At 41.6% G+C, this 13,375-nt stretch overlaps 1 protein-coding gene across 3 annotated transcripts in view; it reads right to left on the reverse strand.

The window, feature by feature from the left end:
- AFF2 (ALF transcription elongation factor 2) overlaps window positions 1–13,375 on the reverse strand; it is a 538,570-nt gene that overhangs the window by 83,419 nt on the left and 441,776 nt on the right. For all 3 annotated transcript variants that reach the window (XM_070290609.1, XM_070290611.1, XM_070290610.1), the window contains one exon: window positions 11,421–11,458. In XM_070290609.1, the coding sequence (XP_070146710.1) occupies window positions 11,421–11,458 (38 nt within the window). The remainder of the gene's footprint in view (window positions 1–11,420; window positions 11,459–13,375) is intronic.

Genomic DNA, 13,375 nt, shown 5'->3' on the forward strand with positions numbered 1-13,375 from the left:
ATGAGATGAAAGTAGGCTTGTTTTGTTTCACTGCTCCACAAAGTTATTGTCTAAACCCTTGTGGCTTAAAGCCCAGCTCCCTTAGAGATGCTCACTTTGGGACTATCAGCCAATGGGAACAGTGACCAAAGGCTTCTTCATGCTGTGATGGTGAAGGGTGTCAGGGAGGAAGAATGGAGATCAGAAGTTTCTCAGATTTCCCAGCACTAAGGACAAGGACAAGCATGTGGGTGTCCCATCCTGCTAGTTTCTGAGCATCAAGATGGCCTTTCAAAAAATCAGAACTATCACGTGTTATCAGCTGTTAACTGAATGACCTCTCTGTTTTCATTCAGTCACGTTTGACTCTTTGCAGTCCCATGAACTGTACCTGCCAGGCTCTTCTGCCCATGGAATTCCCCAGGCAAGAATACTGGAGTGGGTTGCCATTCCCTTCTCCAAGGGATCTTCCTGAACCAGGGATCAAACACACATCTCCTGTATTGCAGGCAGATTCTTTACCATTTGAGCCACCACAGAAGTTCCTGCATTTCCCCCACCACGCCTTCCCTTCAAAATCTAAAGCAGGACTATATCCTGAGTAGGAAGGTGGGTAGAGACCGGAAACTTCATCTGAGATGGAAAATTCTAGCTCTGTAAACACAGGACAAGTAACGTTACAATGCCTCAGAGTTAAGCCTATATGGAATATTGATGCTTTTAAAAGAAAGCTGGTTTCCTTTCTAGGAAAAGTTAGTAACTCACATGAGGACTAACAAGGATTCAGTGATTGTCCAAATGGCAGTATAAAATCAGGCTTCCTGTGAGACTAAACTCATACTCACGAACCACGAGAGTAAAAGTTCACAATCATATCCTTAGACACCTGCACTCATTGATTCAACAAATACTGAGTTCCTACTGTTTGCCAGCTCACAAAGAGTTGGACATGACTGAGTGAGTAACACTTTCACTGGACGCAGGGACTGCTGAGGTACTAAGTTTCTTTTTGTTTAGTTGCTCGATCCTGCTTGACTCTTTGTGATCCCACGGACTCTAGCCTGTCAGGCTCCTCTACTGGAGTGGGTTGCCATTTCCTGCTCCAGGGGATCTTCCTGACCCAGGGATTGAACCTGAATCTCCTGCATTGCAGGTTGATTCTTTACCACTGAGCCGCCTGGGAAGCCCTCATTGTCTTGATTAACCACATTTTCAACACCCATGACTCTAAATCATTGTCCTGGATTAGTTTTCAAAACTTCAACCCCAATTCAAAGGTCTGCCACCCATCACTAAGGACCAGCAGAAGAGCCTCATGTTCACGGTGGAACTCCCCAAGAGGATCTTCCCACTGTCTCTGTGCCACCATGATGTCACTGCAGATGGGCCCAGCAGTGCTTAGCTCTGTGATTGCAGGATAGACCTTATTTGGGTGGATTTAAAAACGTATCATTTTCTAGTTGCATCACATATGAACACAGATGTTTCTGCACTAGGAAGTAGTAGATTCTTCCTGTATCTTTTGAATGTCCTCCTCTACAATCTTGTTTCAATCACATCAAATTCACCTTCAGAAGTAGGTGGGGCTTAAATTATATATGAATGAATGTATGTGTTTAGAGAGAGTATATACAAATCTACAGAGATCTTCAAAGCAAGTGCCAGCTGGTCTAATTTGCTTAGTAAACCCACTCATCTTGTTTTGAGGGCAGTTTACCTTTCACTTAGCCAGTATGGGTAGTAATACACATCTCCAGCTGGTGGCAGAGAGATGAATAGGGTGTGCTTCTCCAGGGAGATGCTGTTATTAGCAGATTCCTGGACACTCTCATTGTAGGATTTGATAACGCAGAGACCAGTGGGTGTGAGGGGGTTCCCTGATTACTCAGGGCTTCCCTGTCAGTAACTCACTGGACTGCCATGGAGGTAGACAGCCATCACTCCCTGAAGCTGCTAACAAAATAAGCAAAAATGCCAAGAGTTTTCTGAAATACTTTCCCTGACTACTTGAACCCCACATATGGGAATGTGGGACTAAGAGAAGGAGGAAAGCAGTCAAAATATTAGGGGGTGGTGAGGACAGAGGAATGGACACTGAAAAAAAGATCTGCAGCATCACCAGCAATGATTCTGTCTCGGATTTACTTCCCATGGAGTGTGAGGGTAGATGGATGTACAGAGTGTATAAATGTATGTGCATGAAAAACTGGATCATAATGACATGCTATCTACTGCCATGCTGTAAATTCTACAAATGGAAACATTTTCCTGTGGAAGAGTTATTTTACCTTTTTTCTTTTTTTTTTAATATTGACTCTACATAACTGCTGTTGGTTTAGGCAAGAGCTTTAATAAAGTAGAAACTATGTGTTTCTTATTTCATTCCATAGCCAAAGTAAGTCATTCCTCTGTTCTCAGTCTCCCCAATCTGATAGTCAACTAAATAATTTATGACCCCTGGATCCTGACTTTGAATGTGTGCTGTGGTAGATAGATGATAGATTTAGTGTCTGGAGCCCTGTGTATGTTACCAAGGGGGCATGCGTCATTTCTCTAGAAACAAAAATAGCCCTACTGTGCAAAGAGTCAGACACGACTGAGTGACTTTCACTTCACCACTTCACCACTGTGCTTATACTTGTAGATTGACAAAAATACATTCAGAAAGAGTTTTTATATTTGTAGAAAAAATTCAGAAAATGAAGCTAGAATAATACGGTTATGTGACGTGCCTATCAAAAACACTAAGTTTCATTATAGGCTATATGTTTGAATAATGTGAAAGGCACCGTGTGAAATTTTTTTAAATGTAAAAAACAATCCAGGGTTGGTAAAGACACAAGGGAACAGCTGGAGGCTCAGAGATGCCCTGCAGGAGCTCAGATTTACATAGAAGGATTAGCCTGATGTAATCAGAAAGATTTGATGTCTATTTCTCTGCAAACATTTTTAAAAGGGTGCCTTATAATCCATTCCTAACTAATTCCCACCTTTAACTTTCTAGAACTAAAGAATCCTTTTAGCATTTTCTTAACTGTGTCTACTGTGCTAATATCCTCTTCATGCCCAAAGTGCGGCCCCAGTCTTTGGCAGTGTGATATTTCCGGTAAACTTGGTGTTTCCTGCTCCTGTGATATACACCTCCTCTCCTTAACTGCCTTGACCTCCCAGACGCTGCTCAAAACACGCATGTGCTTTTCTGCTGTGATGCGTTTTGTAAGTGTTGTTCTCTTCTGAATGGTTTCACCCCACTGTTCACTGGGATTCCCGCATCCCAATCTCTGAGGATGCTGCACGTGCTTCAGTTGCAGAGCCTGTGTATTCTATATGGTGACGATTGTCCATTTCCTCCCAGAGTGCGCCAACTTCCCTGGCAGAAACTTTCCTTAACTCCTTTCACTATCAATAGAGCCTGACACAGAGCAGTTGCACAGTTCATGTTTGTAAAAGAACACATGACATGATTTGTTGGAATCTTGAGCAGACCAGCCATGAGCTTCTGAGTTTTCAACAGTTTTCTGAAAGATCGCTGAATGGTAATGTTAAAATTCTAGGTGTAACTCTTACATCTCAAAAACTGAGTTGGGGCTTCCCTTCTGGCTGAGTGCTAAAGAATCTGCCTGCCAATGCAGTAAACATGGGTTTGATCTCTGATCCGGGAAGGTCACACATGCAGCAGAGCAACTAAGCCCATGCACCATAACTATTGAGCCTGTGCTCTAGAGCCCGGGAGCTGCAACTTCTGAGCCCTCATGCTGCAACTACTAAAATTCACGTGCCCTAGAGCTCGTGCTCCGAAACACAAGAAGCCACCACAATGAGTAGCCCCTGCTCACTGCAAACTAGAGAAAAGCCCAAGCAGCAATGAAGACCCAGCACAGTCAAAATAAATTAAAAACAAAGACTGAGTTGATTTCTGTGCATAAATTAAACAAACTCATCCATTCTTGTCTAAGCAGCAAATGCTAATAAGCTCAGAGTTGGAAAATAACATGCTACTTTATGAATTATTGGATGGCGACATGTTTGGGGAATGTTGTCCCTTAAAATGTGGCTGAATTTCCCTTAAAAATGGTTTGATTGCACCTTGGCTGGCTAGTTTGAGGCCACTGTGCTGCACCAATAAATGGGTGTTTTATTTCTATGCTTTTTATTTCTGTTATTGTCATGGTTCTTAGTATCAATTCACCACTTAAAGAAAAAAAAGGTTCTCTCCAAACTCTTAGAAAGATGAGTGCTAATAATGAGACAAAGCAGCAAACCTTTTTGCAGAAACTCTTTCTTATGACAGTTAAAGTGCCTGCAACTGTGCTGAGACATTCATTTTTGAAGCATTTCTTGCCATATTCTCAGAAACCAAACTGTTACCAAAGTTAGATAGTAAGACTTTTAAAGTCAGCAACAGATTTATAGGCATTGAAAGTGACCATGTGGGTGCCAGCAGGTGGTGAGAACAAGGTGGTGGGTTCAATATGGAGGGAACTGCTGAAATGTCAGGGTTCTGGGCATTCAGCTCTCTGGGTCTCAGCTGTCTCCTCTGAGATGACCTAGGTGATGCAATTCCAACCACCAAGGAAAAGGTGGGTGTCCAGAAATCTGCTCAAGTTTCATTAGCTGTCAAGATGGCTGCTAGAACCTTCTCCCTCCAATTATAGCTATCTGGATGACATAGAGAGCACCATTTATTTTATAGAGCTGTTTAGAAAAAGGTTTTATTGTTATCTTTCCTTGATAGCTCAGTTGGTAAAGAATTCGCCTGCAATGCAGGAGACCCCAGTTTGATTCCTGGGTCAGGAAGATCAGCTAGAGAAGGGATAGGTTACCCATTCCAGTATTCTTGGGCTTCCCTTGTAGCTCAGTTGGTAAAGAATCTGTCTGCAATGTGGGAGACCTGGGTTTGATGCCTGGGTTGGGAAGATCCCATGGAGAAGGGAAAGGCTACACAATCCAGTATTATAGCCTGGAGAATTCCACGGACTACAGTTCATGGGGTCACAAAGAGTCAGACACAACTGATCGACTTTCACTTTCACTTCCCTTTAACTACCTTTAAAATGGCCAGAGCTTTTAAAATGGTCAACTACACTTGCGTGATTCATGGGGTCACAAAAAGTTGGACATGACTGAGCAACTGAACTGAACTGGACTGATACTTTAGTTGACATCATAGAGAGCACGGGTGACTGCTGGCTTCAGGGATTTCATTCAGAGGGACCCAACCTTCAATGTCCCTGACCATCACTGAGAACTGCTCCTCAGGACACCTACAAGTGATCAAAATCATTAAGAGTATGACACTTGTAAAAGACACAGGAGGTAGTCTATCATTTCAGAACTGGGGGATTTCTTTCTTTTTCTTTCCCGTGGTTGACTTTTTCAATAATCTGTTCATCTTGAATACTCCTGTTAGAGACTGGATACCAATTTTTAAGTCCTAGGTTTCTCAAACTACCTACAGAGGCCAGGCCTCCACATGGTCCTTTTATTTCACATGGACAAGAGCATCTGATTCTGTGTCCCATGAAACATGGTGCTGGATAAAAGTGCCTTCTGCTCCAACACATTTGGGAAAACTTGGGTAAGGCAAAAATAAGCTGGCCAACTCAGGACCTCTCTGAGCCTGCAGTATTCACAAGGCACTCCAGGAAGGGGATGGTGCAATGTCTGCCAAAGCCCCATGGTGCTGGAGCCTTTTGTTCCTAAGGAAAACAATCCCACCTGACTCAGCAGAACACAGTACAGAATCTAAGGCTTTACCATCCAGAGAGGGGGATGCTCTGCATGTCTGTGATGTATGTGTGTCCAAGACGACCAAAGAGATATGGACTCCAATCACAAAACCACCTTTGTTCGTAGGGCTCATCTAAGAGGCTCAACCCAACATCCTTGAAGCTATATTAATCTAACATATTCCTTTAAAACTTAAACAATGTGGTTTGTCCCTCATTTCATGAATGCATAAAGCAGAAATTAACAGAAAAAGTATTATGTGTATATGTGCATGTGTGTGTATAAACACATGTATTGTATTATAATGTTTATAACGCATGTGCTTGTATGCATCTCTATGAAACTAACATCAAGTATTTCCTCAAATAAACACCACTGTAAAACACAATTTCAAGCTTTGGCTAATGTTCAAGAGGTGGAAGAACCATGTAAATAATGTCACTGAGGTCTGTAGCAAGGAAGCGACATATCCAATCTCATACTACGAGCTAGTGTTAGGTTCAGGACTAGACCCCAGGTCCAAGAGTGGTTCGTTTATGCTTAATAACTAACTAGTGGACTAATGATGAGTCTCAGTAAAAAGGTAGAGGTCTTCAACGCTATCCAATTCTACCAAGCTCATTCTTTTATCTGGATAAGCTCTGAGGGCCCTAAGCCATCATTTCTTTGGAGCCTCAGTTCCCAGCCGGTCCCTTTACTGTCTGCCACCTCGGCACCAGTTTCTCAAGCCAGCACTCTCTGAAGTCCTTGTGCTAATGTCTCTTCCTCTGCTCCCCTCCCCTAGCTTCTCCAATAGTGGTAACTGGAAGCACTTCTGTCTTGAGGGCTTCCCATGTACTTTATCTGTCCCCCACTTAGCAAACCTCTCTCTATCTTGTATTTAGTTCTTTACAAACCGATTTTATCTCTCCTCGTGGACTCTAAACTCCTCGAGGGTAAGACCTGTGTCAGATTTATTTTTAATTCCCTCAGAGTCTATCACTGTTCCTGGAATGCTGGAGATCCTCAATAAATATTCATTGGATGAATAAATGAATAATGTACACACATCATGGTCAGGAAAATCTTCGTGGCCATTTGTCATTTTCAATAATGAAATCACCATATCTGTAAGATGGATAGGTTCCTAAATAAAGCTGTAGTTTCCTAAGCCGAGTGGATTCAGATCCTGATTTGTGAAAGACAACCATCACGTTGTTTAACTTTGTTAATGTGTAAATGCAAGGAAGAATTTTACGCTTGATAACTGCTTCTCCTTCCACCCCCTTCTCTCTCTCTTTTGGTAACAGATGTCAACCTCGGTTAGATTCAACTCAACTTATTAGTGCATGGCTTTTAGCCAAAAGCAATTCACATTTGCAGAAGTGTACTATCACATATGTCTTAATAACAGAAATGTGTTTTTTAAAAAAATGTATGTGATAAGTCACATATGGTAAAAGAAATCTGTACATCTCTCAGGCCTTATTTCCACAACGAAGCTTGAAGATAATTGCTGCAGAATATTCACATACAAGTGAAAGTCTCTCTGACACATTAAAGAGGCACAGTTTGAACATACTAATCAAGCTTTGATACCGGCATGGTTCCAGCTGACTGATAAGTACACCAGTATCTCTTGTCCTGATCACTGATCTTAAAAATGCACAATTTTGATTCTTATCCTCAGAGGTAATACTGAATGCTTCAAGGTAAAGTCATTAGTGTATCCAGGTACATTATGTACTTATATTCACTAAGCATATACTTAATTTCTCCTTTGTATGGAGTGTAATTAACATGTACCCTCTCCCTATGGTGATGAAAGAAGCTTACAACCATGAAGTTATTAAAAAGAAATTAAACAAGTGTTTGAGAAATAAGGAGGGAGGAGATGAACCTTTAGAGAACAAACTATGCAAACTAAATAATATTGTGAATCATCTACCCTCACTTGAACTGAAAGCTTACTCAGCCTTAGTTAAATCTTGGGAAGTAATAGAATTATAGAAAATGCCTTTTACAAGATATCCATCTACACACAACTTGGAAGACTATCAACATACTGTAGCTATGTGTTTACTAGTTTCTGAGGCATCACTGTCCCATGAATGGATCTCATATCCATGATGATCTTCAAAGATCTTGAATTTGGAGTGGTTTCTATACTCTGAATGAGGATTAGGTGATATATCGGCCCCAGAAAGTCCCGAACACAAGATGAGAGCTCAGTAAATACAGTACCTACTCAATGTTTTTGGAGAAGGAAATAGCAACCCACTCCACTGTTCCTGCCTGGAAAATCCCATGGACAGAGGAGCCTGGTAGGGTGCAGTTCATGGGTCAGACATGACTGAGCCATTGAGCACTCAGTGTTTTAGAGGGCAAAAAGAGAAAGGGTTCATAGTTTAACACTCACTAGCAAAGAAAAGCTGACATGTGCACTTTTGCCTACCTGACTAACCAGAGCAGGGGTCAGCAAACTGTAAAGAGCCAGATAAGAATATTTTTGGTTTGGTGGTTTGCACAGTCTCAATTCTGCCACTGTAACACAAATGGAGCTACAGACGATTTGGGAACAAATGAGTGTAGCTGTGTGCCATAAAACTTCCTTTATGGACACTGAAATTTGAATTTAATATAATTTTTACATGTCATGAAATAGTCTTCTCTTGAATTTTTTCCCCACCACTTGCCAAACTCTGCACCAATCACTCAAAATGGTCATCTGTACCTATCTGTGTTCATCCTGAATTGTAAACACCACTAGACCTCCACTTTTCCAACAAGGCTGAACATTCTTTCCAATGTCTGCCCCCAGAAACGATTGTATGTTAATTCTCGTATACAAGATCAAGCCAATTACTGGTCAAAGGCAATGCAGTTAGTATCATCCAGAGCAATGTGGTAATATTTTACATGTGGCATGAGTCAGAAGACTCTTGAGAGTCCCTTGGACAGCAAGGAGATCAAATAAGTCAATCCTAAAGAAAATCAACCCTGAATATTCATTGGAAGGACTGATGGTGAAGCTGAAGCTCCAATACTTTGGCAACTTGATGTGAAGAGCTGACTCACTGGAAAAGACTCTGATGCTGGGAAAGATTGAGGGCAGGAGAAGAAGGGGATGATGTAGGATGAGATGGCTGGATGGCATCATCTACACAATGGACACGAGCTTGAGCAAACTCAGGGAGATGTTGAAGGACAGGGAAGTCTGGCATGCTGCAGTCCATGGGGTCACAGAGTCAGACATGATTTAGCAACTAAACAACGTGAGTCAGAAGAGACAGACACCTTGTCAGTTACAACACAAGAGCCCTTCAGTCCTGATGCTACACTAGGGTCTTATTAAGCCTCCAGGCTGGGTTCCTGGAAGGATTGCTTTCTAGGATGCACTCAATTTGTTTACTTGTCTATTAATTCAAAAAACGCATATCAAACCCTAATCCTACTTAGGGTCGCAGTGCATTATGTCTGACTAAGACATATTAGAAACGGAAAGAGGACTGCCATACACAAAACTTTTTAAAGCCTTGTTTCTGCTCTGCCATCAGGCAGTGTAATTGAACCATTCTCTGAGCTGAGATTCTTGTCCCTGAGCTGAGGTCTTGAAGAAGCCTCTCGTTTTAGAGTCCTCAGATGGTTGTGGCTAGGCAACTGAATTAGGTAGCAGGTATTAGGTACCAAACACAACAAGACACTCAAACTCACACTGAGAGTGGTATCTTAATTAGAAGACAATTCTAAACACCTACCAGTTGGTTGTGATTTAGGCTTATTACTAGACAGATTTTCAAATATAGTTGAAAATAAAATATCGTTTTAGGTTCCATTAGTAATCCTTTGGCTCTTCTACTTTTCCTGATTTCTCTTTACAACATTCCTTAAAGTGCTAGACATTAGATAGAGTCTGTACTGTGATTTAACCAGAACTCATAAAAAATGTAATTATCTGCAGGGTAGAATTCTCACAAGGAATAGACAGAAAACTGGTCCTACTTCCAGGCCATTAGAGTATGATTAAACGCAGCCCTGTATGTTGCCAATGGGCTGTCTTGTGCATGCAAAGATGGAGCTTGGGATTCACTTCCTATTGGGCAGGCTTGAACTTGGAGATGTTTGTCCCACTGAGGGCCAGATTTACACTCCTCCAGTCCCTGCCCCATCCCTTGTGACCTAGGGTATGCATCTGCCTGTGGGTGGACTGGAGGAAGGGATACAGTCGGACTGTGGGAAAGAAGATCATTAATGGCCCACTGAGGGACTCAAGTTCTGGCCTTGGCCTCATTAGCACCATCTTCTAATCCACAGAGCTTGCCTACCACAGGCTCGCAGTAGAGAAGCCTTCCAGGCATAGACAGTAAAGAAATCAGGCTGCAGAGACGATTTCACCCCCTACCAAACAACCAGACAATAATTGGGCTACTAAAAATGCTCCCATAGACAACTATAGCAAAATACATCTCCAGACCACGGATAGCCCTCCAGAGGCTACAAAAGGCTGATATGGAATATTCTGAGGCCTCAGAAAACAAAATTTAAACACAAAGTACAAAAGAAAATCTTTTGGAGAAATGAATCGGAACTTACATTTAATGGTGTGTTAAACACAACCCTGGTGACTTGGAAAAGTTAATTACTTTTACAAAACACAGGCAGCCCTCTTGTCATTGGCATTAGCTGATCCATTCTCCCAGAAACTATTAAAAATCCAATGCACTCCCAACTATATAACTATATATATCCAACCCTATCAATAGTAACATTAAATGTGAATGGATTTAACAATCTAGCCAAAAGGCAGAGACTGCCAGACTGGGAGAAAAAACAAGATTTAACTATATGCCATCCACAGGAGACACACTTTATATTAAAAGCTACAAATTTAAAAAAATCAATGCATTTCCATTTCTGCATTTGGTATCTTCTAAAGTGGAAGTTGGCTGACATAAATTAACACATTGTAGTTCCTAGAGATGTAATGTTACTTGACCTGTAGTAACCCAGCAAATAGAGCAGATCTTCCCTAGCCCACATGCTGGTGGACTGGTATGCATCATAACATGGTAATCAGATGTCATGACGCCAAATGACAAGACAGACATCTTTAATTGGAAAGTCTCCCTTCTGGAGGAGACAGGATGTACTATATTTAAAAGACTGCTGTGCGGCTTGTTTATAATTTAAGAGTGTCTCATAAAATGCCTTGGAAATAGCTCTCTGTTAGCTAGAAAAACCTTCAGTTAAATATATTTTTATGAGCTTTTCATTAACAGAGTGCCGAGGACTTGATGCCGAGGTGCCAAAGCTCCCCACGTGGCTGGAAATCACTTGGCACATTTTCAGTCACTTACGTCTCTGTCATAGGTCCAAGGTTTGCAATTAAAAATGTAATCTTTTTAGCATGTGCAAAACCCAAAGGCTTGAAGTACTATGCATTGAATATGATTATAATAGTATTTGGCAGCTATTCATGGATGGCACATATTAATTTATGTAAACCAGGCATAACTTGGAGCACTTCCTCATCAGGACCACAGGAAAAATTGAAAAGCTGGTCCCTGCTCATTGAAGGTTTTTTTTTTTTTTTCTTGCTTATTTTGGTTTTTGTTTTTAAATCGTCATGAATAGAGATGAACTCAAAATCAAGGTCTCTTTTATGACCTTTTTTCACATGCTTGGAGTCCATTCAAATTAACATTTCCAACTAATAAAAAAAAATAACTTACTTCACAGGATTATTCTTAGGTTTTGTCTTTTCAACAGCCTGTGAACAGAAGAAAAAAATGCAATTAGACGACATTAGCAGACATAATCTTTGCAGCTAGTTACCAAAACAATAAGCAATATAAAATGCTCTTCAGAAACATGAGGAGTTAACTGAGGCAGGCTGCTGGAGATAAGCAGAGCAGAGGCGCAGAAAGCAATTTCCCTCTCCTGGGGAGCATGGTTACCAGTCCAAGTACAGATTTCAGACACAGGCAAGCATGGCCACAGTTGCCTGGGAAGTTCAGCAGTGCCCATGCGAGTGGGCCCTTAGGCTCATGACTCTATCCTCCTCTTCTCATCTTTTCCTTCCATGTTTTTTAAACCTGAGCCCTCTGCTTCTGGAAAACAGAGATCATGAAGAACTCCCCCACTCTACTCCATCCTTTCATGTTCTGGAAAACAGCTAATTTCTAAAAGGACCACACTGCCATCCACATGCTGAGACTCAGTTCCATCCTTCCTCCTGATTCCCCTAAATTTCCTGGATGGTTTGCCTTTCTGTTTGGTCTGACCATCTGTTGATCACTGTAAAGGGACTGATGACTTATAGAGATCTTGTCTCTTGGGTAAAAGAGGACAGAGACTCTGGTTTATTGTTTCTTTTTTTCTGTTTGTGTGTTTTCAGCTCAAATAAATTGAGATGTATACCCACTAAGGAGAGACCAGGTGTTTGAAATGGACCTGTGAACTTTGTTTATGCTTGACTTATGACTGAAATTTTAGAATGGAAAACTATAAGCTCTCTGTATCTGTCTGTATGTTTATATGTCTGTAATTCAGAAAGGTCTTTCCCTCTAATTATGTGAATATGCAATACTTTCCTACCTCTGGATAATACTAACCAATTAGATTTTAAATCCCTTACACTAAAGGAGCTCTATTGTGACTGACTTAGAGATAAGTATTCATATAATTGGCCATTCCCAGTACTTCAGAGGGACTTCCCAGGTGACTCAGTTGGTAAAGAATCTGCCTGCAATGAAGGAGACAGATGCCGGTTTGATCCCTGGGTCGGGAAGATCCCCTGAAGGAGTAAATGGCAACCCACTCCAGTATTCTTGCCTGGAAAATCCCATGGACAGAGGAGTCTGGCAGGCCACAGTCCATGCAGTCACAAAGAGTCAGACATGACTGAGCGACCCAGCACGCAGGCACACACACCATATTTCAGAAATATCCTCCTCCTCCACAAGCACCTGCTTGGCTTATGACAGGATGGGGAGGGAAGCACAGAGGGGATGGTCATGGGTACATCTGGGGATTTTTAGATCTAGGATGGGAAACTCTATACCTTGTATTGCTCCAGCCACCTGGCTGCACCTGCCTAGTGATAGAAAGGCCAAAGTCCCCATTTTTAAAATCATTTTTATTAGCAGATACCACAAAAAGGCAAGAGCTGACAGACAGCTCAGATCAATTTCCTTCCATGGAACCTTTAAGGAAACACACCAAATCATCGAAATGAGGAAATCTCTGGGCTTCTCGGCCTGTGTCCCTTAGACATGGAGCCCGGTCCCACTTTATTGCTGAACCCATTGATCTGTGTACAGTCCATTTATCATTCATGAAAAGAGCTAGTGATCTTCACAGTATATTAGAAGAAACAACTCAGATCATCTGTCAACAGCCCTCTTATTTCTGTTTCCCTCTCCACAGGGATTGCATCTCCTTCGATTCTTCTGGAATTAAAATGTTGCTAAGCAACACAGCTGGGGGCGCTGATGGCAGAATGGCTACAGTCTATCAAACTGTTTAAGCACCTGGAGGGTTTTAGTGATGATTTTTTTCATACTTCTGCAGCATAATTATGTAATCAGAACCAAACTTGTACTCCCCCAGATTCTTTCAGACTGTAGAAATAACATTCAGAATGGTGAGCGTTGAAGCAGTGGTTCGCCAACCTCGGGGTTCTTCA

Source organism: Ovis canadensis, chromosome X, assembly GCF_042477335.2.
Source record: "Ovis canadensis isolate MfBH-ARS-UI-01 breed Bighorn chromosome X, ARS-UI_OviCan_v2, whole genome shotgun sequence".
In the NCBI taxonomy this organism is placed as follows: domain Eukaryota; kingdom Metazoa; phylum Chordata; class Mammalia; order Artiodactyla; family Bovidae; genus Ovis; species Ovis canadensis.